At 37.3% G+C, this 25,344-nt stretch overlaps 1 protein-coding gene across 4 annotated transcripts; it reads right to left on the reverse strand.

The window, feature by feature from the left end:
* Positions 1-1,088: 1,088 nt before the first annotated feature.
* traf3ip1 (TNF receptor-associated factor 3 interacting protein 1) lies at positions 1,089-24,209 on the reverse strand. Of its 4 annotated transcripts, none has more exons than XM_024286378.2 (16): positions 23,924-24,209; positions 21,318-21,386; positions 19,321-19,482; positions 17,517-17,765; positions 17,092-17,418; positions 16,941-17,018; positions 14,546-14,569; positions 13,883-13,952; positions 13,566-13,613; positions 12,443-12,530; positions 11,432-11,524; positions 11,215-11,338; positions 11,107-11,143; positions 10,939-11,015; positions 2,122-2,336; positions 1,089-1,271 (listed from the first exon to the last, which is right to left on the reverse strand). In XM_024286378.2, exons 1-16 carry the CDS (start codon positions 24,044-24,046, stop codon positions 1,112-1,114), a joined length of 1,944 nt encoding a protein of 647 aa, XP_024142146.1. In that variant the 5' UTR covers positions 24,047-24,209; the 3' UTR covers positions 1,089-1,111. The 4 variants fall into 4 exon arrangements, with proteins under 4 accessions (XP_024142146.1, XP_024142148.1, XP_024142147.1 ...); XM_024286380.2 differs by having other exon boundaries at positions 13,593-13,613; positions 23,924-24,208; XM_024286379.2 differs by lacking the exon at positions 14,546-14,569.
* Between the last annotated feature and the right edge of the window lie 1,135 nt (positions 24,210-25,344).

Raw genomic sequence — 25,344 nt, forward strand, 5'->3', positions numbered from 1 at the left:
TAAATAAAAGGTCAGGGTTTTATTTTATTACAAATATGAGATTACATTAACCGACACATTCAGGATTTCAGTCTGTTTTCAGTCAGAAGCATCATTTTACCAACACAGATAAAATTAATTACAACTGAACCAAAACTATTCAACAATGGTTGATTTTTTTTATTTTATAAATATCGAATCAGGATTATCTTGAAGTGAAGGAAAAACGGATTGTAAGTTTGAAAAATAGATATTGAAGACTTAAACTTAAAGAAATTATATAAAATTTGACAAATAAAATTTAGATTAGAAAAAAAAGTATTTCAAACTTGAAATAATTATTGGAAATTAGACATTTAAAAGATTAAATAAAAAAATAAATAGAAAAAAGGGGATTTTTGAAACTAAAGAAAATACAAACCTAAAATTGTTAGCAAATATAAAGTTTAGTAACTTCTTGTAAATTTGTTTTTTTAATACAAGTTTCAAATACGTATTTTTAATTTTTCTTTAAAGTTTAAAATCTGTACTTTTGAGTTGAAAACTGTTTTTCAAGTTCCCAACATCTATTTTTCTCATTTACAATCTAGTTTTTTATTCACTTTAAGCTGATCCTAATTTAACCCTTTAAAAAAGTTTGCTCTAAAATTGTTAAAGCTTCTTGGGCAAAATATATTTCTGGATTTTTGAAGCAGAAGGAGAAAAACTTTTGAGTCCATCCTGTACTACCAAACAGCAACTCCTCTAAACACATTCCTCAAAGTGCAGCAGTGCTTTTAGAGCCGGAAAATGACACGAGAGACGGACTTTAAAGCATTAAAAGGTGAGGAAATTGTTTCTTCAAATGGAGATAATCTGTTTCCTATTTTCTGCCTTTTAGAAGAGCTTTGGTAAAAACGCTCACGTAAAAAACGGAATTGAAGTGTTTGAAATTTCAATAAATGAAATTGAACTAAATATTGAGATTTCATGAAAAAAAAGTGTTGTTTGTACAAGTAACTAAACCCAATCTCTGGGTCTCTTCCAGCTCCGACTTGAAACCCTAAAAGTGCAAAGTTTCCCGCCTTCCAACGTAAACCCCAGAATGTTTACAGGCTGAGAGACGCAGAGAAAGTTCTGGATTTATTCTGGCTCATTTCTTGGAGAAGATTCCAGTCAGCTTCTTCTGGATGAGCTCTTCGTTTTTCAGAACTTTTGCCTTCAAGGAATAATTCTTTTCCTGCTGGTCCTTGATCTGCTGCTCCAGCTCCTCCAGTTCTGCTTCAAGAGGTTCCAGAACCCGTTCAGTCTCCCTGAAGAACGAACAAACAAAAATGTAATCACACATAAAAACTTTTGTTTCTTATGTGAAACAGAAGCAGCAGTCCTGGACTCACAGAACGAGCTTTTTCTTTAATTTGATGACGGCTACGCACACCTAGTACCCACAAAAATACATTTCTGACATCATGAACTGCCCCTCCCTCAAAAAATGAAGACTTTATGGCAGAGGTAGTTGTCTAAAAAGATAACGAAGGTAAGATCTTTTAAAAGGGTTTAAAAAAAAAAGAGTTTTAATATCCTTTAACAAAACCAGAACTTCCTGTAGATATATCCACAGGAAATTTCAAAATGATTGTGGATGGGATAGAACAGCTTGGCATCCATTTCGTGGCAAAGTGTGATTTTTTTTTTTTTTTTAGACAGAAAAAATTTGTTTCAGCCACATGTGTCAAAGTCAAGGATTAGGCCCTCCGGGTCATTTTATTTTACTGTTATTAATGACTCGATGTTATCTTGCACTCATTTCTAACTTGTATGATTTTGACAAAATATATTTTTATGGAGAGTAAAATATTAAAGTGTAGATGTAGTGTAAATGTAGATTTAGAGTCTTCAATAGATTTTTATCCTGCTCGGTCCGCGACCTAAGGCGTGTTTTGGATTTTGGCCCCTTGTGTGATTGACCCCCTGGCTTAAGCGATCTTCACAAAATTTCCCACGCATGACGCCTTAAGGGTCTGCATCAGGCAAAATCCAACTTTTTAAAGCTTTTAGGTTTTTATAATGGTAACTCCCGATGAACAACAACCTCACAGCAGTATTTTCTGTCATTTCCAGTCTACTCGGTTAATAAAGCTGCTTTGTTTGCAGTATCCTGACCTCCGTTCCTGTAGAAGAGCCTCTTCACACTCTTTATTCTCCTTCTGCCAGTGCTGCACCTCCGCCCGCATGGCGTCCATGTCCTCCACCGTGTACTCCATGGTCTTAGCCAAAGACTGGGAGTTACGGCACAAGTCCTGAATGAAGGAGCAAAGCTTCTCCACCTCTTTTGTCTCCATCTCCTGCTTTTTCAGCAGAGCTTCCGACACCAAACTCTGAAAGAGATGATTGAGAGAGTTAGAAAGCTGAATGCAGAAATATTAGTTCACAGCTGAAATAGTAAAAGAAAAAAATAAGTTTTTTGGTTTTTGCAAAAAAAAGGATTGTGGACTGTGATGGATGCCTTCAACCAAAAGTAGTCGGGAGAAGGTGGAGTACAGTTTGCCAGTCCAAGATCTGGATTACCAGCACAAACGGGACTAAACGGGTTTTGAAGACGAATCAACGAGAGGATTTTGGAACAGAAGACAGACTTCACACAACCCTCTATCTGCACACATATTTTTTTTTTACAACACGAAGAGTTTGACAGATTCTCAGAATTGAGAAAGGCTCTTTGATAACAAGTTCATTAAGTCCAGGTGAACCTTTATTTGATGTTATTTGCACCTTTTGGAGTCTTCGAGTGCAACTTGTAACCATACACGTTGAAGGAGTCTCTTAAAGATGAGACAAAGAACCCATTCAAAGATTTATAACAGGAAGTTTTTAAAGAATTAAGATGCTAACATTTTACTGCTGAACTTAGTTTTGCAATCCGATTCGTGATCATCATTAAGCTCTGCCTCGCACGCCAAAAGTCCACAGATATTCAAACAAAAATGCAGAAAACATTGAAAACTTTTTTTAAAGTCTTAAAATAAACAGATGAATCCTGACACCTGTTGTGACACTCAAGTTCTTCAAGCGTTAGGAGGCAAATTAGCTTTTCTCTGTCTCACAGCTTCATCGGAATAAACTTTACTAAAGCAGAAAAACAAAGAAAAGCCTGCGGACACGAGTTCATCAAAAACACTGAAGTTAAAGCATCAAACAGAACAGAAGAATCTCTGAGTCAGAAAAGCATACTTTTTTCATTTTTTTTTTACTTTAATATTAACTTAACTCTGAAATGAAATATGGTTTATGATTAAATATTTGTGAGTCTTTGATGGAAAGAAGTAACTTCTTTATGGGAATTATTGGAGGGAGTTTAAAAAGGAAAAACAGTACAACTTCAAAAAAAAACTGACAAATTTTTGAAGACCCACCCCAATGAAAATCCTACGTTTAATGTGTTCTTGTAGCATTTTTCTCATAATGGATGGCATAAATAAAAGAATTGAAGATTAAATTGTGTTTCTGAGTATGTCGTTATTCAAATGTGTTGGATCAGGAGCAGAAGAAATTCCGCGGTTTGGAAAAGCTCAGTAATGGCCATGGGAAGTCTCCCGTCTCTGCTCCCGTTCTAAATCCTCCACTTGCAGACAAATAGATCCATAAACGTCTTGGTTTTTCTCATCTGAGCTGGTATCTGGCTCTGAACTGTACGGCTGGAAAGTTCTGATATTGCTAGGCTAATGCTAGCAAGGAGAGAGTGGAAACAAAGGCATGCTGGGATCTTAACATGGGTTTACTTTCGTCTCGCCCTCCATTCAGAGATGAACTTCTACTGAATTCCTGCCGCACTGCAAAAAGTGAGTCATAAAACTGCATTATCATAATTAAAAGACCACTGGGAACAATTTTACTCTAGAAAAAAAAGTTGGAATGGATCTTCAAGCTTTTTTCGCAATAGAAATTGTTGTGAGCTACTGACATTTTAGGAGGCTTAAAAAAAATCTGTTCTTGTTCCTTTTGGTCATTATGTTTAAAAACAGCATCAAAGACAGTTCTGCCTTTTATCCAGTCATCTGTATCACATAACAGGGTTCTGTTTAAAACCGACATAACAAGCAAAAACATGAACGCTCTTCCAGAATTCCCAAATGCTCAGAAGCAGAGCGTAAATGCGTTTAGTGGTTTAGGATTTCAAGGCTGAAGACGTTCAGGAGCTCCGCTGAGCTGGCTGGATCTGCAAAGATCAAACATGGATGATTGGTTTGCTGATGGAGGAGGGCTCCCTCCGTGACAAAAACACCCAGGTCCTTGAAGGAGGGAAAGGTATGGGAGAAGAAAGTCTGCTGGTGGAGAGTGAAGCCAGCGTGTTTGCTCAGCTGGACTCTGCAGTGCGTTTGTGTGAGTGTTTAACAGGAACTGCACACACACCTACAAACACCCAGCAGTCAATCAGGTGCTGCGTACAGTGACCGACCCCCGCAACAGTCTCACTCCTAGGGTCGTGTTTATTTTAGTAACCTTCTGTGGCGGTGGGTTATTTTACTACAGTATAGAGTAACAACTACTACACTTCTGCGAGGCCACCTGTTTTCATGAGAAATCCTTCGTGTCACAACGGTGACATCTCCGTTCTCTCAGCTGACTAGACGACCACACGGCAGACAAACATGTTTGGGTCTTTCCATTCAACGTTTCGGACCGCCTCGGTTCTGTGGTGGCTCGAGAGTGTGAGGCCTGAAATGCCTCGGCCCGGCGGTCCCCCAGCAAGGTGGGTGGCTTTCCACTGGGCGCAGCTAGACAAACACGCTACGGCTCACTCGGCTGTGGTTTTGGTCTGCGTGGTCCAGACGGTACCCGCGGCTTCATTGTATTTGCCGTTGCTTTGCAACAATGCCCCCACCCCCGATCCATCTCTGCTGGAGAGTAAGAAAAACCGTGGTGTGAAAACATGACCCCTTGTTCGTGCGCGCTGTCTAAGAAGATATAAATCACGCCGTTATGGAGGTCTCTGTTGGGGACTTCCAGACCTGCGCACTCCTGGGTTTTCCTTTCATTTCGACATTGATGAAGGGCCGAGGCAAAGGGGACGACCGAACATCTGGTGGCATTGACCAAAAACAGGGGAAACAAGGACGCTTCATATCATGATTCAAGACCTTTTGAACAGAACGACCACCTGGAGCGATAACCAAATCAAATGGTCGTGGCACAGACTGTTTAACTGTTCCAGTTCAATATAAACCCACCCCTTCATCTAATGACTAATTGGCTTAATTAGGAAATACGTGCTAAATGTGATTTATGGGGCGCTTTTGGGGATTTTTGGAGGAAGAGAAAACATTCTTCAAAGTATTCTCTGACAAGAAAAATGGTTGACAAGCAGAGAACCCTTTAATTGCTTTAGCTTCTATTAGCAGAAAAACAACAGGATAGACAGTAGCTATTGAAGTGATTGCAGGGGATTTACTTATTTAATACAGACCAGTTTCAGTTTAACTTCCTAACAAATATTTGGAATTAACTTCTTAAAATAAACTCCAACACTGAAGACATAAAAAGACTTTGTTTCTTTACTTTTCCATTGACTTGAAGACCTGCTCCAATCATATTTTGAGCTCTTTCTAAAGGGTTCCAGTTGTCTTTTAATTGTGATTATGATTCCTGAGAGCTCTCTGTTTACACTCTCTCCTGCTAGCTTACAGCCCCCTTACACTCACTCACACTGCTCTTGATTCTCAATGATTTGAATAAAAAAATGCATTTTTAAAACTTTATGTTCTCTATATTTGTCTTTTGTCATCAGAAAAAATGCCACAAGAACAAAAAAAAAAAAAATAATAATAGTAAAAATTCTAAAAATAATTACTAACATTAATCAAATTAATAAATAAAAGATTTCTGTGTTACCTTACTATTGCTGAGGGACATTACAACACACCTCTTTCATAATTTGGTTGATTTCATTAATAATTACATTTATATCTCAGTTACAAAACTTGAACATAAATACAAATAGAAGGCAGAAAATTTCAGAACACAAATTATAAACTTACAAGCTGGAAAACAAAAGTTTTCATTGTAAAGAGGCAACTTAAATCAGTCACATGATGTATTATGTGTAAAAAAAATACTTTTGAAGTTGTGTAATAATATTTTCATGTGACAACTAATAATCGGATAAAATACAAACAACTAGATTATGGCATCTATTTAAAATAATTTGTAAAAATGAAGTAAGACAGAGAAAGAGTGGGATAATATAAACCCGCTTCTTCCCTTTCAAGCATGTAATAAAACTATAAGATGATCATTATATTTAATGGATTCAATGTGGCTGTATAAATAAGTGCAAATGGGCATATTTATTAATAGGATCAATTATAATCTCAATTTATGAATTGGTATATGAAATAGGATTGATGGGCTGCACGGTGGCGTAGTGGTTAGCACTCTCACCTCACAGCGAGAAGGCCCCGGTTCAAATCCCGGCTGGGACCTTTCTGTGTGGAGTTTGCATGTTCTCCCCGTGCATGCGTGGGTTTTCACCGGGGACTCCGGCTTCCTCCCACCGTCCAAAAACATGCTTCATAGGTTAATTGGTGACTCTTAATTGCCCCTAGGTGTGAATGTGAGAGTGAATGTGTGTGTGATTGAGGCCCTGCGACAGACTGGCGACCTGTCCAGGGTGTACCCCGCCTTCGCCCTTCAGTAGCCGGGATAGGCTCCGGCACCCCCGCGACCCCGAAAGGGAAGAAGCGGATAAGAAGATGGATGGATGAATGAATGAATAGGATTGATAGTTCCATGTATTTTGATTCTATTTTATTACATTTGTCCTTTTTTTCAGTTTTTTATTGCTTGAAATAAACCAAAAACTAAACTGTTGAAGGCAAACATTTTTAATATCAGCCTATTATTTAAAATTAGCTTCTAACAATAGTTCAGGTTACTAGTACTGGATTGAAAACATGCATAGAACCATTTTAGAGATAAAGAACCTAAAATTTTTTTTTTTTTTTAAATCAAGCTAGATCATAAAAATAGCTGAGAATCGGTGAGGTGAGGAGAGAAGCTGTGAGGTCAAAGGATGTTGCTGCAGCATCACTGGAGCTCCATAGGAGACCCTCTAGGGAACAATTTGAAACAAGAGTCCTTCGACTAAAGTGAAGCACAAAACAAGAGAAACCCTTCTGAAGCCAGTTAAAATGTTTGCTGTAACCAGTTGAATCAAAAACAAACTTTTAATCCGTCTCCGCTCCACCAACATAATCCCGCCAATCCAACGCCACAGGGTCAACTCCACGTTTCCATAAAAACGCTGAATGCTTATGAAGACGAGACATCTGCAGAGACGGGTATTTATTTTCTTGACGATTCTGCAGAGAGCATTCTGGCCCTTCTCCTCTGCGACGCTCACTCAACAGCCGTCCATTTGTGTGCCACAGAGTTTATTTATATATTAAAGACCTTCATCAAGGCTAATTTGATGGGGGTACAGAAATTGGAGGGAGAGGAGTACACAAAAAGTCTTAGGAAAACGCAGCTGTTGCACGGAGCAGATTCTGTCTAAATAAAAAGAGAAGTATCTTGTAATAATATACAAGACTGCTGAGGGGTCACGCCAAAGGTCATCCCTATAAATTTGCTTTGAAGAAACGCAGAAACGCACACAAGTGAGCTATGATAAACACACAAAACTGAACCATACAACTATTTGAATATCCCTTCTAGACGAATATTGTTTTAGGAGCAACAATAAGCAGAAATGAGAAGAAACCTCATTTTTGTTTTATTCAAACACTCGTAGTGAACATGATATTCGGTAACGGCTTTGAGATTCACCGTGCTTTGATGAACGCAATCATAAGCGGACACTTCAAACAGAATAAGGAAGATAAACATTTATGGTTCTTTCTGTTCAGGTTTCACCGTGATTACAATCCAAGAAGAAAATATCTCTGGTTCAGCTGACCTGTGCGTCCTTTTATGTCAGGAAGGAAGTCATTATGGAGGGTTTTACAGCTGACAGAGCTGGGGGAATAATGACTGTGAGGGTGAGGGGGGGAGGCTGTAGTGTAGTTCACAGCTCCTGCAAAGCGGACATACCTGCACTAAGCTGCGCCTGCACACCATACAGGATACTGTGGTCCTCTAAACCAGAAGTCTGAGGCCCTGAAAGTCCAGGAGGGTGAATTAAGAAAATGAGGATAATCTCGTCGGAGCTCACGTTACTCAAAGAACTGCTAGTTTCTAAGCTCTGCCGGTGCGGCTCTGTTTTCATGTGCGGTTTGAATGGCAATTGAAGTGGTCAGATAGCACACGTGCACGTACACACGTGAATGCGTTTTGCTAAATGCTTGAACTCCTGACGAGGTCTTTCGGTTTATTGTTGGTTGCGCTTATAAAACACGGCTTCAGGTGTGAGTTATGAGGGGTGATGCATGGGGCTGCAGTGAGGAAGCGATAGATCAGCGGCCTTTTTTTGCATGAGTGACATTCCAAAACAATCTATCCATCAAAGTCAGGGTGGTCAGTTAGGATGGGATGCAGGGAAAGCATGCCCCAGTGAGAGGGACCACCCAACACCGACGGCATACACCACCTCACACCAAAGCCTGCAGACCAAACTGTGACGTTTTCTTACCCCAGATACAAGTGAAACAGCGATGTCTGTCTGGCTGATAACCAGGTCGAAAGAAAGAAACTGTGAGAAATTTTGGTTTATTTGGTATAAAATCAAAGTAAAATAAACTATAGCATTAAATGCTAGCATGAATGCTATCAGCTGAATGTGGCCGCTGAAGATGCTAGAGCTGTTAGCTGAAGATGCTGAAACTAGTAGCTGAACGTAGCTGAAGGTGATAGCTGATCACGGTAATGCTAATAGCTTGCTAAAATATTAGCAAAATACCAAATTAGCTTAAACAAAACTGGTAAATGCCTAATTTAGCCAAAACAGCAATCATAAAGCTAAAACATTAGGCTAAGTTCAAAATAGCCAAAAAACATTGGTAAAAGCCAAAATTGCACAAAAAAAAAAAGAAGTTAGCAGGTAGCTAAAATATTAACTAAAATCCCAAAAAAGTGCGTCTGTGCCACTTCGATCCAGGTGGGGAACAATTCCCCCCGACTGGGTTGATGGGTAAATGAACATTAAAAGCCCATGGTACACCTGATTAAAGACAAAACCATACACTGTTTAAGAGAACTGGACTGAGTGGCCCCTCCCCCTTGCATTCCAAACAGGAAGTACCTGCTGGCTCCAAGAAGTCAAAATCTCATAGACTTCTAAAGAGAAATAAACAGCTCATCACTCAGTCATGTTAATCCTAATATTTATTTATTTATTTTTTCTGTAGTATAAGTTATAAACTGCCCAATCAGACGCCTCTAGAAAAGTATGTGGTTCCCGCTGGCCCCCACGTCCAACAGCTGACACGTTTTGACAGATTTTGTGTAGTGGTGGGGGTGTAGCTTTCCAACGAGCTCCTTCTAATCGACGAAAGTGGTTTCCATTGAAACGTTGACTCAGAACGACTCAAACCAATCACTGCTTACTGATGACGTCTAACTCCAAGATAACAACATCCATATAGCAAAAAATGGCGGCTGGATTGACCTCATTTGGTTGGAGCTGGGAGTAAACCATTCTCTATGGGTGATTCATTTTAACAATGATTCCACTCGATATTTCTGGTTGACGATTCGATTCACTTTGGTTCATTTTGAACGATGTGATTCACTGATATAACATCGATTCAGAACATCTTTAGCCTCCATTACTGTGACTGAGAGATACCTTTTCCAATATAGATTAATCTCATTTTGAAAGGATTTTAGAATGGCCACAAGTCCTTTCGATTCAACTCTGCCTCCGATAAATTGATCTGGACGGATCCTGGGGATAAAAATCAGTTTATCGATTAATCGTCACTCCCTCATTTGCAATGGAAGAAATCCGCTGGGCTGGCCACAAGCTCCAAGCACTCAGCAACGGGGAGGGGAAGAGGGGTTGGGGTCGCTCCACACCAACAGTCCCACCCACAACACAATAGCCGATATGACAGATTTTTTATATTTTTGCTCAAATCAGCATAATTAAAAGCCACTGGGAATGCTTTTAAAATGGCTCAAAAGACGATCGGAGTGGATCTTTAAAGACATAAAACTATTTTTGAGCATCACACACTTTTAAAAAAATAATATTTCCAATTACGAGAGTGATAAATGGAAATATTTTAGCCGATTTTAAGATTTCATTTTGTCTTAAAGGAGAAAAAAATGGAACGAAGACAAATTCTACAAGTTCCACTGGCAGATTTTTTCCCCAATAACAATGGAAAACATCTTATATTCTACTTTTTTCATTGCTGGTGTGGCTCTTTGCTGCTGATGAGTCCAAGTACCAGTTCTGTTTATTTTTGCTGAAGACAAGCACAAACCAAAGTTAAGCAGGAATTTTACACTTGGAGATTTATTTCTTCACGTAGAGGAACATTTTTTTTTTTTTGTAAAGTACTCAAAGAGCAAAAAGGATGAATACAAAGAAGCTTTGAGAGTTTTCTCCCCAGAAGTAAAATACTTCTTCACAAAACAGGAAAGTCTATAACGGGGATATAAATGAACAAAATAAATAAGCATACCTAAAAGTTGAGCAAGCCGAGGAAACAAGCTCATTTTGCTCCAGACATCTAGATGTGCGTATCAATTGTGTGTGTGGTTTGTTAGGGGCCACGCTAACTCGTCTGGTTATTAGCAATTCAGCTTCAGTGGAGGGGAACATTTCTGAGGTTTCAAGGAACTGCAATTACACCTCTTTACTCCGTTTGTTTACCTTTTTTCTTTTCTTTTTTTTTAAATAAATGCCAATGTTGCACTTGGTTGGAAAGGGTTCAGTGGGAGTAAAATTCACAGCGAAAAAACTCAAATGACAACACTTAAAGAAAAGAACCAGTACTGCCCTCTAGTGGAGACAGGAAGACTAAACCGAACACAAACCTGTTCTTTAGATTTCAGGGAGGAATGAGGCAGTTCATGTTTCTTCTTGACTTCAAGGATTTTTTTCACGAGGTACCCTGGGGAGACAGAAACAGGTACATTCAGTTCCTGCCGTAAAGGCGGCATGCTGTGCTTTGAAAGGAGAAGCAGAAACGTGTGACGACGTACCGTGCTCTTCCTCGCTGTCCAGTTCTGGAGCCGGTTCCTGTGAACAAGAAAGATAAGAATTCAAAAACGGTGTCTCCAAATGTTCAAAGTGACATCTGAGGCACCCACTCGATCGTTCTCAGGAGCGCTGGGGGGTGCCACCTCCACGAGGAACTGCTCATCATCCTCCTCTTCATCGTCTGACATCTTACCGTCCATGATGACCGGTGCTCTGGGCTTGGCACTTGGCAGCCTTCAAAACAAATGTATTTGGTTGATTACTTTTCAGTTTGACAAACGCTAAGAAGACAATGAGAGCGGGATTGCACGAGTGACCTCACGTTACCTCTCTGATGGGGGGGCCTCAGTGTGGCTCTCGTAGACTCTCGTGACTCGTAGAGGAGCTGGCCGTGCGCTGCCTGGTCGCGTCATCTGCCGACTTATTTACCATAGAGATACATAATTATGAAGCAAAATAAAAAAATATTAGTTCAGGAACTACATTAATTTTATGATGAAAAAAAAAACATTTAAATTCTTCAAATATTTCCTGTGAGAGTTATTTTTAAACATATTAGTACATGTTGGGTTTAGGGTACCGGTATTGGACACAGACTGGTCCTTGGGACGCGTCCAGTACTAGTACCCAAACCCAGCACCGGTGCCCTAACCTGGTACCAGATGTGTCCGAGTCTGGTTTGTGCCCGGTACCAGTTTGGGTTCCAAGGACCAGTCCGCATCCAGTACTGGTACCCAAACCCAGCACCGGTGCCCTAACCAGTTCTGGACGCATCCTATAGACTAGTCCGCGTCCAGTACTGATACCCTAACCCAGCACAGTTACCCTAACCTAATACTGGTTCAGGTCTGGTAACGTGTCCAGTTTCAGGTTAGGGTACCAGTACCTGGTTTGGGTACCGGTATTGGATATGTCCCAAGGACCAGTCTGTGTCCGGTACCGCGTCCCAAGGGTTGTGGGCCCTTGAACATCCAGCACGTCAAAAAACAACAAGTTGGGGACACCCAAAACATCAAACAGTTAGACGGAGGGGTCCTTAACTCTTGTGTTATCTTATTGGGTCCAGATGATCTTTACATTGATGTGTGATCCATCCCATGACAAACGTGGACAGAATTTTATGTCTACCACAGACACCAGTGAAGATTAAAAAAATCCTTATGGATCCAGCTGACCCCACTTTTAATGTAAACATGCCTAGAATAGCACAAGGGTTATCCAAACATCAACATGTGTTGACCCGGGGATGGGGACAATTTTTAATGGTAATGAGAGCAGAGTAATATAGAGATTTTTTCCTGTATTTTGTCACATTATAACGTAGTGTAATGTATCAACCTGGAGTTGATGTCAGACGGCATGGACGATCCCACAGTGGTCGCATTTTCCTGAGGATGTGACGTTTGGGCAAAATGTGGATCCTCATCTGTCAGCAGAAACCGAGGAGAATCAGTCAGCAGAACAGGGACTTTAGGACCACTTAAAACACAGCAAAGTTCACGATTGTTTACAAATGATAAAAATTCATCAAATGTAATTGTCAAAACAAAAATGTGTCTTTAAAATTACTGAAATTTAAAATATACCCCGATCTCGTCTTTGTAAGATTGCAGAAAGCAAACGTTTCTATGCTCCATTAGTTACCTGGATTAGTATTGAAATAGTTTTCTTTTTAAAGACATCTGTCGACACCCTTAAACAGGCCAAAGAGCTGTCAAACGACACCATGCTTAAACCAACACATGTCCAGAACCGTCCAAAGTTCTTCAGAGAATATCTGGATGACCCAGAGTAGAAGAGACCAAAATGGAATGGATAAATGGAGTCGTTTATGGTGAGATTTGGATCAGAAACCTCCTTCCATCAGTGAAAGCAATGAGAATGAAACATAGCTGGATCTTAAAGTGCTTCATAAATAACATCTTAAGGTTCTGGAGCGGTTTAGCCAGTCTATGGAACTCAGAAAGGAGTTAAACTCTGTTGCCCCAAAACATCACAGCTCTTGAGGAGATCTGCAAGGAAGAATGGACCAAAATAGCATCTACAGAGCTTACAAACCTGGTAAAGACCAACTACATTTGACCTTCTATCATTACCAACCAGGGTTACATTACAGAGTACTGAGGTGAACTTGTGTTATTGACCAAATAATTATTTTCTACACCTTTTATTCTAAATACAATTAAGAATCTTTTGTTGTGATTTCCTGGATTGTTTTTTACACTCTGTCTCTGGGATACTTTGCAAAATCAGAGACTGAACACATATTTTTTGTCTCTTGTTAAAAAAAAGGACTTCACTACAAATTACTAAAGCGGTTTCTGATCTGCATGACTGCATCCAGACCACATTAAACCTTAAAATGGATGTTAAACAAGCTGAAGAAGATATACGCTGATGTTTCTCTAAATTAAAGCCGAAAGTTCCTTTAAACACTAAAAAGACACTAGAATGGTCTTACGAGGATCTGCACAGACAGAACACGTACCTCCATCGCTGTCAGATTCATCTGTTGAGAACAAAAAAGAAGGTTTTGTCACACAGAGGGACCGACACACTGAGTGTGATTTCAGCACTGATGGAAAACGAGTGACAGGAATATTTTAAATGTATCCTAAGTTCCAGGAATGTTCAAATTCATTAATTTACTGTAATAGTGAATGTGAAAAATGATAAAGAAAAGTGTTTGACGAGCTATGAATTAGCTTCAGGATAAGCACTCAAAACCATTATTCTCCATCAAAATCTTTTGATGTATTTTGACGTGGGAAACCTGACCTCCCATCTTAGGTCTTCGTCTTTGACCTTTGGCAGACGCTGGTCGAGGAATTCTCACGGGGCTGTCAGGCTGCAGAGCAAGGATACAAATAGAAAAGAATAAACGGAGAGACCAAGAATATTGCTGTTGTCTTTTATGGTAATAAACCTCTGGAAATTTAGATCAGAATATTTTGTTTATTTGCTCCTTAAATTAAAAACAAAACAAAACTGAACTTCATATGACAGAGTATTAGGCCCAGTTTAAAAACAATTTTTTTAAATTAAATTTTGACTTTAAATCTTGTAAATTTATGAGGAAAAAACACGTACATTTACCAGATTAAAATTTGTAAATTTATTTAAAAAAATGTAAATTTACAGGATTTAAAGTCGTAAATTTAGGAGATTTAAAGTAGAAATTTTATGAGATTAAAATTAATAAATTATTTAAAAAAAATAGCAAATTTACAAGATTTAAAGTGTAAATTTATGAAAAAAACCTTGAAAATTAAAGAGATTAAAATTCATAAATTTACAAGATTAAAATTAATACATTTATGAGATAAAGCCTTGTAAATTTACAATGTAAAAATTCAAGACAGAAAACTGCAAATAAGATATGACAATTTCCTTTATAACTTAAAGGTTTTCGGATTTTGTTTTTCCTAAACAGATTCCCACCTGACTTCCAACTACTTCTGTGGGCTGCATAAATGAGAACAGAAAACAATGTGTATAACCAGGCACACAAAGTCATTACAATATTTGTTTGGGCACAAAAATTATTCGGGTATTAGGGGCTAACAAATAAAATACAATAAATAAATAAATAAGAAGACCCAGTTGTAAATTTATAAGAAAAAGTCAATATTTTTAGAGACTAAAATGGAGAATAGAGTCATAACATTATTTAAAAAAAAATAAGGTTTTAAATTTATGCTTCAAAAAGTCGTAATTTTAAAACAAAAAGTCGTGGCTTTATAAAAAATAAAATGCCACATGTATTTCTTAAAATGTTTTAACAAAGATAACCGAACTTTACCTGTTTACGCTGGGAGAAACCGATGGACGTCACACTGCTTAGGAATCTAACCGAATCTGTTTTAGTGGTTTATTTTTATTTTGGTAAACGTACAACTTTATTTTCGAAAAATCATGACGTCGCCTTGAAAAATTCAGACTAATTAAATCATAGTATTTTGAATAAATGTTGACTTTTTTCTAATAATCTTAAAACTCCTTTTTTCATATATTTATATATTTATTTATTTTTTATTGTGGCCCTAATACTCCATTGTACATAAAATAAAATCTATTAAAAAAACAATAGATGTATCAGCAGTTTCTGCAATCCGGGTATCAAAACATTCAGCTCACTAAGGACCTTCATGCTTGTACTTTAGGTTTTTGTACATTTAACGTTTTTTTTAAGATTTTACGCAATTTATGCAGTTTTTCAGCCCCAAATGAGTAGAAGTTTTTCCATATTTCTACAATGAAACATTCAGCATGCTCAGGACATTCATGCTTGTACTATTACTTATGTATTTTTTTTAATTTTACACAATTTTTGGAATTTTTTGCCAAATTTACTTTTTTTTTTCACGTAATTCTTCAAATATTTTTGCACTTTCTGCAAATTATGTAAGTTTGTTATCAAAACGTTTAGAAAATTTGTGATTGTACTTTTGGTATTTGTACCTTTTAGCGTTTCACAATTTTCTTTTTGCAATTTTTGCAATCGTTTTTACAAAATTCTTCCAATCCTTTGTACACTTTGAAATCTATGAACTATTGGTATAAAAAGGTTCAGCTAATTAAGGACATTCCTGCATCTTCTTTTGTATTTGTACATTTTATGGTTTTTAAGATTTTATGCAATCTATGCGATTTTTAAGTTCCATTAAAAATTAATGGGAATTTTTTTTTTTTTTTGCAAATTTAGCCATTTCTGCAGTCAAACATTCAGCATGTTCAGGACAGTCATGCTTGTCCCATTACTTACACATTTTTTTTAAATTTTAAGCAATTTTTGAAATTTTACGCCAATTTTACGATTTTCTTTAAATGTAATTGTTCAAATATTTGTGCACTTTCTACAAATTATGCAGGTTTGGTATCAAAACGTTCAAGACATTTGTGCTATTTCTTTTGGTATTCATACATTTTTCACAATTTTTGACATTTTTTACAATTTTTCATGCCATTTTTCAAATTCTTGTGCACTTTCTGCAAATTATACAAGTTTGGCATCAAAACGTTCAGCACATTCAGGACATTATACACCAATTAAAGTTGATTTCTTCAGCATCTTCAGCAACCACATTTAGCAAATCAGCATTCACACTAGCATTATCGCAGGTAATGGAACTTTTCTAGTTCTCTATTATGACCCTGTTATCAGGGGGCTTTTGTTTGCATTTCCACCTGCCAGTGACCACGGCAGCTTTGGAAGAATGAAAGATTCATTGAAACATGCTAGAAACAATAAGAGTTTTTTAAAGATAAGAAAACAAAAGCATGCTGTACATAAAGTATCTAACAAGCATGCTAAAGCTACTGTAGCATCTAAACTGTATTAAAGACTCACTCCAATGAAAATTGTGTTTTTAACATGTTCTTGTAGCATTTTTCTCATAGATAAAATTGAGCATAAAATTGCGTTTCTGAAATATTCTTTATTTAAATTGTTGTGATTCAGAAGCAGACAGAAAAAAGATGTTTGAAAAAGCCTACCGGCTTTTTCAAACATCTTTTTTCTATCTGCTTCTGAATCCCAATGACGTAGAAGCTACAATCGGCGGATCACAAGCTTCTGATAGATCCACTTTCAGACAAATAGATTGTGGTTTTCCTCGGCTAAAAACGGCAAAATCAGAATTAAAACGAGTTCAAAATCGATCAAATGATGATTGGAGTGGGACTTTTAGAAGATGAACTGTTACCTCTTCCTCAGGATTTTGCTCCTTACAAAAATAAGCGTAAGAACAACAGAAAAGTATGTTAATAGATTCCTAAATATGATGAATGAAAACCTCCTTTACTGAACATTCGCTTGTAATTTCTTAAAACTCACCGGTGGCACAGGTTTGGCTGTTTGGCTGCTAAGCTCATCAGAATTGGGTTTCTGCTGTGGTTCTTCTGGATTGCTGGTCTAAACACAAAAGCATCAGTATAATTTCTGTATTACTAATATATAAAACGCTGAGAGAAGTGAAGTTCTCTACCTTGTTTTGCCTCCCTCTGTCTTTTTCTTTGTGGTTTCCTTTGTCTCCGTCTCGGTGAGAATCTCTGGTTCTCTGCCGATCTCTCGTTCTGTCCTTCTCCTTGTCTTGAGAGCGTCCATTCTGGCGTTCCTTGTCACGTTCTCGCTCGGGGTCCCGACTCTTTTCTGTGTCGGTGGCGTGGGGCTTTTGGTCGCTGCGGTGGCGCCTGTCAGAATGCTCGCGGTCTGAGCGGCGCTCCTTCTGCTCGCTCTTGTGTTGCCGGTCTTTGGGCCTTACGATGTCCTTCTCTTCGCGGCTGCTGCTGCGCTCGGTTAACCTTTTCTTCCCCTGGAATAGTTGAAGGGAAAAAGAACTCAGACAACATAAAAACACAGAACAACAACTAGTTAAACAAAATAAAGAGAGTATATGAGCTGAGGACTCACCTCTGCATCTGGATCATGGCTGCGCTCCTCCCTGTGCCTTTTGTCCTGGGATTTGTCCTTGGATTTCTCCTGGGATTTGTCCTTGGATTTCTCCTGGGATTTGTCCTTGGATTTCTCCTGGGATTTGTCCTTGGATTTCTCCTGGGATTTCTCTTGGGATTTCTCCTGGGATTTAGACGAGCCAGTCTTGTTTTTTGGGTCCACCTTTCCTTTCGAAAGCACTTGCTTCACTGCTTCATCACTAGACAACTTCACAAAAAAACAATTCATGTAACAAACAAATGTTTTGTAGTATTGATCAGATTTTTACTCACGTTGTCGAGAGCTGAACGCTGTTAAAAGCAATTTACGTAAATAACGAAATGTAGCCTTATCAATTTCAACAGAAAAATGTTCAATATTTATGTCCTGCAGAATTGTGTTTTAATTTCTTTTTATTTTGCTTGATGTTATTCACACGTATTTTAAGTGCAATCAAGCACAAAATCTGATGGAAATTCATGCTGGCCACACGTAATAGGGTCAGCCAAGATGCATGTTGGCTGTGCGTGTTTTTACTGCCCTCAAGGCTAAAATTAGTTGTTGTAATCAGAGTATTTGTTGTTTTTCAGGGTCATTGTAAACATAGAAATGTTTACCGAGTGAACAGCAAATATTTAAAGCCATATATTTTCAGCTTTCAAAATAAGAGCGTCCAAGACAAAAGCTCAAGTCTGGCTGTACGAATTTAGAGAATTATGTGCGAATTTTCATTTCCTTATAAAAATTTTTGACGGTTTCAAATAATTTTGTATCCTTGTTTACCTCTATTGTCCATCAGGGATCAGACACGGTTATGACCAACAGCAAAGGGGAGCTACGTCAAAAAATAACGCAACAGTTATTAGTTTTTCTTTATTGTAGGACTAAATAAAATTATCTGACATTAGCTCTGTTTTTAGTGATTTTATCAACATGGAAATGTAAGCAACTTTTACTGGGCAGAAAAGATCTTCTGAAGATCCACGTCTCATCCTGGAAAGCTAGCGTTAGCGTTAGCATAAATTATAATAATTACCTTCTTATTAACAAAAACAGCATTCAATGAAGTACGTTTAACCTTCATCTAACTATGACCGGGTTGTCAGAGAGAAACAATCCATGACTCGTTTAACATCGTCCATATGATTTTAGGGCAGCAGCTGTGGGGCATTCTGCAGGAGGATTATTGAATTTGTACTTTGATTCGAGAACGATTTAAGAGGGGAAACAAATACAACCAGTTAGGACATTTCTAAAACAAATATTGTACACATTTACATTACAAATGGTTAGGTTACCTTTAATTATTTACGTAAAATTGCTTTTAATAGCGTTCAGTTGTCTGCTTTGCCTTTCTAAACCTGAAGACCGGAAGTCACTTTACACATTTGCTGCCGATGAGTGATGTCACCTGGAAAAGGTCCATTTCCCCATGAAGGATTTGAAAAATCTTTCAAACTGCTGTTATCCAACAATAATTGTGTGTCACGTGTATGTACGTTTTTCTGTTGCCAGTAACTGTTTACATAGGAGTCCCAGGGCATCAGTTCACACATTTACTCTCATCTCTGGGGTATAATTAAAGATTTCTAAGTTTTTCCTGAAACACAACAACCTCTTTCCACAGAGTGATGTTGTGTACTGAAGGTGAAAAATAGATTTGTGTTTTTAGATAGTGTCTTCACAACAGTTGGGTCTCTGAGGTAACTGAGTTAACAGCAAACAAAAATTTAAAGAAAGTCTTTTCTTTTGGTTTTCAGTGTAATCTTTCAGTGCCACTGACCTTGTTGAGGCAACATTTGCCGATGGCCTGCAGCAGCTCGTTGGTTTTCTCCGGCTCGTGGCCAGCGACGATCCGTGCAGGCTTTGCCGTCAAAGGCTCGCCACTTACCAATGCCACGACGTCTATGGCTTTCTGGAGGAAAGCCATTTTTGCTTCTTTGCCCTGAAAATGATCAAAAAAAGGTGAGCAAAAAAAAAAAAAAAAAAAAGAACCGGAGGATGGAAGGAATTCAGGAGCATGTCAGTGATTTGATCATTAAGTAAGAAATTCATATCAGAGGGACTAATAACTTCCTCTTTGTAAAATTGAAATAAAAGAGCACACAGAAAGCAGATTGTTTTTTTTCTTTTTGTTCTTTGTTTTCTGCTGAAAAACATAATTAGTTAAAGATTATTCGCTGTGCTTGAGCTCTAACTCCATCATTTGAGGCTTTCTAGAAAACACTAAAAAGAAAAACACTTGCCTCGTCACCTAACTGTGGCAGCATCTCTATTTTACTTAGTTTTTTTTTCTGATTTGGGAACGATCTGTAATTTAACGCCACATTTTCAAGATAAAAATCTAAGTAATGGACCTGCACAAAAGAGTCTTAATTGGTGGAATTAAATTAAAAAGAAAAAGTGAAAAAACATAAGTGGGTCCATTTTTTTTTTTTCTCTTTGATGTGAGGCACCAAATTATGTCCCGGGAGGAGAAATTACCTTCACAAATCACATGTACGGAGATCCATTTTTCCACTTTTTATCCAGCCTCACTCGTACATAAATCCTAAATCAAAGCTGTTGTAAAATGCGTGTCTGGATGAGAGGTTACTGCTCACAAAGCAACTAGAACCCAGAAAAATCATAAATGTTTAGTAGCTATAATTAGTTTTCATCCATTTCAAAATAAAATGTAAAAAGAGTGATTATAAATTATTTTAACAATGCTTGATCTGAACCCTGCTTGAGTGCAGCATCCTGGAAGTGGAATTAGGGTACAAAAACAACAAAAATTCAAAGTGAGTTACACTCAGAAAAGATACACTTTTTTACAGGCTCACTTACAAACAGCTGACTTGAGTTTTAACACTTTAGAAAACCTCCTCAGCCTGTGTGAGTCAGATCCTGTCACTAAAGAGCTTCTCTTTCAGACGGGGTGTTTGCTTACGCCACGCGCAGACTCACTTCAACTGTCTGGAGCAAAACGAGGATGACCCGCTCTTCTCTTACTTCTCAGAACAAAAAGTTGCTGTGCAAAAAATAATTTTGCATTTACAGAACCGGATAATTCAGAAATAAGTCAGCGTAACATGAACAAATGTGCTACATAAAGTCTCAATTGTTGGCATTATCTATCAAATGCAAACATTTAAACATTTTTTATTAATTACGTTTAACACTAGAGCTCCAGGGTTTATGTTCTTTTAATTATTATTACTTTTCAACCGTTAATACAATAATTCCAGTAGATTCTGAAGGAGAAAAGCAGCTTGGTTTCTACTTTTTTTAAATTTAAATCAAAAACAACATGAGTTCACTAAAAAAAATCTTAGTTATTTAATGTTATTCTTGTAGAACAAGCTACAGTTTTTAGTCTGAACCCCTATGGGTGATTTATTCTTAAAGTATTCCAATGAAAGTTTTTCATTTTACAAAAAGATGACTAGAAAAGAGCATTTGTAGATGTCTAGTAAATGAATGTTAACCGTACACACATTTACGCTATTTTATAAACATGATTTGTGTGTTGTCTTTAGACTTCTATCTTTATTGAAGTTATAATATTCCAGATTTCACTTTAGAGGACATTTAAAGAAATATGTGGAATAATTTGATTTTTTTATATTAGTTTTTCAAAACTTTAAATTCTATATTTTTTTCAGCAGGAGTAGCTTCCACATTTACATTTTTATTTTGATAATGTACACAAATTCAATCAAATAAACATTTTTTAAGAGTTTTACCAAAACAAAATGTTCTTGAGTTGCTGTAATACAAAAGGAATAGTGAACTTACATCGACATTATCCGACTTCATTTCATTTTCTTCATATAAGCCTTTCATAAAACCAGTGGTTCTGATGACCTGCAAGAGATGAGAAGGAGTTTTATTTCATGACAATTATGTCACTTTAAAGAACATCAAATGAATCCTGGCTACACCATCAATAACACACACATAAAAAAGACTTCTTTCTTGCTTTCATAAAATTCTTGAAAGCCTGAAGTGCACATTTAGGGAACTTTAAGAATTAACTTCTTAACTCCTGAGCCCAGACAGACAGAGATGAGAATGTAATCAGAGCACAGGAGTCATTTAAATGGACGTGCGTACATTGTTAAAATATGTATGAAACTACGGCGAAATACAAGACAACTTAACAAGTGAGGTGTAAGAAAAAGATCCAACTTCTGTTTAGAAAACAGATTGTTTTCTGCTTTACACCTCCGAGGCTCCTCTACATGTACTTATTTATCCTGGCTATTTTAAATTCCTGCTCTGATCAACTTTTGAGCTATTTTAAAGAAAATCCCAGTGGTCTTTTCATTATGATCATGCCATGCAGAGCTGCAGCAGTTCACTAGAAATTCACCTCTGAGCAACCTCGCTTCCCCTTCCTATAACTCAGAGCTCTGTTTACACTCTCTCCCACTATCTTACAACCCCTCAAACTCCCAGCCTAACATTACCTGTGCAACAAAAATGCGAAGCAATATTGGAATGAAGTGGAGTCGGATCTATGTCACAAATTAGCTCTTTTTCAAACTCGTCTGCTTTCAAACCTAATCTTAATTTTCTTTTTATTTACATGTTCCATTATCCAAAAAAGGCTACAAGAACATAAAAAAGGACATCATTTTCATTCAAATGTAAAAGGCACAAAATAGTTATAAATTGTTAATATAACTGTTGGATTTTTTAAAATTCCCAAAAATGTATGGAAATAAATATTTTCTTAAAACATTTTAGAGGTATTTAGTGGAAAGTTTTTCAGACAAGTACCTCCTAATAGACAATTTTTATTAGTACACCTGGAAATAACCCATAAAGTAATTATTTTTCTTTGAAAAAAGAAGATGTGGAAAATCCCACAAATCAAGTTGACCACAGTAAACATTTCAGATTTTCAGATATCTTTCTGTAACACTGATGTCACTATGGGCTCTTTTGGGATAAAACAACATGAAAACTAGAAGTAAAAAAGGTTGACATGATTAAAAAATATCTCAAGTTTAAAAAACTACGCATAAGACATTTAAAAATGGTTTGCCTTTGGCTACTGAACATGTTGTGAATAAACATAGTAGACAAAAAATATTGCATTGAATTGTGACTTTAAATGGGAGTTTTTTACATGAAAATGGAACATTTGCCCATGTTTGTTTAAAACAACAGGTTCAGATTGTATGAAAAGAAACCTAAACTCGCTCTGATAAGTCAACAGAGGATGAAGTTAAATGGGTTTATATACCATGGTCTGGGTGAATTCTGATTGGCTGCTGGGTGTGGATTAAAAAGTGATAATGCAGTAAAAAAGAAGTTCAGGTCACACAGACCAAACGTTCGATATCACTGCGGAGGCTTCTTTAAAACACATTTTTCTTTCATCGTCTGGAAAAAACAAGCAGTGGATAAACTTTCTCTCTGAACTGATGCTTTATTTAACTTATTGTAGCGACCAGCATTTATATTCCTCTCCTTTTGTAAGGTAAATTAATATTGACAAATTGGTTATTCTCCTTCTAATAAAACACCACTCGACAGGAAAAGTGTAGTCTTCTGTTTCACCACAAGAGGGAGTATCTGCTTTTAGAGCAGCTCAGAAGAGCAAACCTGCCGTGAAATGAAACAGAGACAGAAGCTGATTGTGTTCTGTTTGTGTTCTAGCTGCTCACTGAAGGCTTAACGTCAGAAAAATTAGAAAAATATCCTAAATTGTCCGGGTCTCTCTTTCAAAACAGCGCCACTTTACCGCTGCAGCTGAGGTCTTTAACGGCTTCCGGCTTCATGCCGTGTTCCATGTCACCAAACCGCATCACGGATCAAATAGTCCGCTTTTTGTGAAAAAATGTGCTAAACCAAAGAAATAACAAGAATAAAGTACTAAATATTGATTAAATGTTTATTTATTTTGTAAAGAATAAAGTACTAAATATTGATTGAATGTTTATTTATTTTGTAAATGACCATGGTATAGGCGGGATAATACCCTCCGAAGAGTGGGTATTGGGTATTAACCCTTACTTTTTGATCCTCGTTTGAGCCAAGGTGCTGCCTAGCAACTGAACGACGCTGTTAGCTAGGTAGCTAACAAAGCTAGCATGTCAGACGAAACAACAGCAGCTGTTCAGCTAAAAAATACAACGCTCCTGTTCCTCAAATATGTTATTTTTTTGCGGAGATTGATGAAAACGTAACAATTGTGTTATCTAATGCTTCCTAAAGTACTTAATTAGCTCTGCTTGGGCTATTTAGGTGCACTAGCTAAGCTAGCAACACCGCGCGCCCGCGTTTCTTAGCTTATTTAGGATATTTTTACGCCGAATTTTACCGACAAAATGGTCCAAAAATGGGCGGTGAAATAATCACCAAGTTATTGTAAAACAGAAATTGAGCCTCACCTCCATGAAGATGTCGTGCAGGTATCGGAACGGCGGCTTGCTGAGCAGCTTTTCCATGAGCGGTGGTTTCTTGATTACTTTACCCAACGTTTCCTGGGTCTTTTTCACCACCACCGCATTCATGGCGGCGGTAAACACGCACACAGTACGCACACAACCAAGTGCGTGAACCCTAAAAAAAATATGAATGATAAAATAAGGCGAAGTAGCAAAAGCCCGGTGCGAATGCCGATCGGATCTACAGTTTGGTTGCCATGTCAATATTCAGCCATCCCACAATGCTTCACTCTTGACAAGTGCGCATGCGCACAAATCTGGACTTGCCAAGCACTTTGTTACCATGGCAGCAGCTGGGTGGGGGGCATAAGGCCAAGGGCAACTCAAATCCAAATCTAGCAGGATAGATGGGTTTAGAATGAATTTAAACATTTTTTATTATAATTATTTTTATTGATTTTTGCTTATTTTGAGACCAACTTTTGACATAAGGCATGAATCTTTGAAACGCAAACATCCTGTTATTGATAAACTATTATTAGCAATTGGAAATAGGGTACTTCACACTCAATAACTAATATAATATAATTACTTTACACTATATATAAAAAACTTCAAAAAATAATGAATTTAACTGAATGATTTAAGCTAATAAATAATCAAATATTTTTTTAAAACAAATAAAATAAATTGAACATGAAAAAAATGTTGCTATATGAAATAAATAATAAATCTTTGTGTGACATCAGTGTTAGAAAAATAGTAATATGTGGATTTACAATAAATGCACAGACTGTCACACCAACCAGTACATCTGGTTGTGTGACATACTTTAAAAATGATAATATCATGAGTTTCGTTGTGAGATTCTCTTTTTGAAAGGACTGCTTCCTTCCTCTTAGTCAGAGTAGAAGTTTTGTGAGACTTCTTTCTGAAGAGTTTCTAAATAGATGTTGAGAAATATCATTTAGGTTAACAGTGATGTTTATTTCAAGATCGGAGATGTTATCACATTCATGTTTAGTGAGTGATTCTTCTCAGCTTGAAATTTGTTTATTTTACTACTTTCAAGATGCTAAAAGAGACTGATGTCTTTGTCACTATAGTATGTAAAGTTAATTGGTTGTAAAGCGGTGAAGCTCTACATAAGCTGGCCTTTAAATTGATAAGAATTTATGTTTGTCATAGAAATGTTCACACTAGATGCTGAGGTAATGATCTTGACAAACCTGCAGGTGTTTTTCGCTTTTAAAGGGTGACATCCACCCTTACCCCAAGGTCTGGGTGACCCTTGACCTTTTGCTGTCTTTCTGTAGAGAGGGGAGGAAGTTCAAATATGAGACGAGGAGGTATGAACTCAAATCACATTGAGAAATTTTTATAAAATCTTCACACATTAACCCCTTAAAGGCCTGTTGTCTCAA

Source organism: Oryzias melastigma, linkage group LG21 (assembly GCF_002922805.2).
Source record: "Oryzias melastigma strain HK-1 linkage group LG21, ASM292280v2, whole genome shotgun sequence".
Taxonomy (NCBI): domain Eukaryota; kingdom Metazoa; phylum Chordata; class Actinopteri; order Beloniformes; family Adrianichthyidae; genus Oryzias; species Oryzias melastigma.

What these genes read in the sequence shown, in the direction of transcription:
- traf3ip1 (XM_024286378.2), bottom strand. Translation starts at nt 24,046, where the DNA reads ATGAATGCGGTGGTGGTGAAAAAGACCCAGGAAACGTTGGGTAAAGTA. An exon ending in GCCATGATCCAGATGCAGAG is followed by an intron (nt 17,419 to 17,516) that starts GTGAGTCCTCAG and finishes CAACTATTCCAG; the next exon opens with GGGAAGAAAAGGTTAACCGA. An exon ending in CAGAAGTAGTTGGAAGTCAG is followed by an intron (nt 13,953 to 14,545) that starts GTGGGAATCTGT and finishes CTTGCTCTGCAG; the next exon opens with CCTGACAGCCCCGTGAGAAT.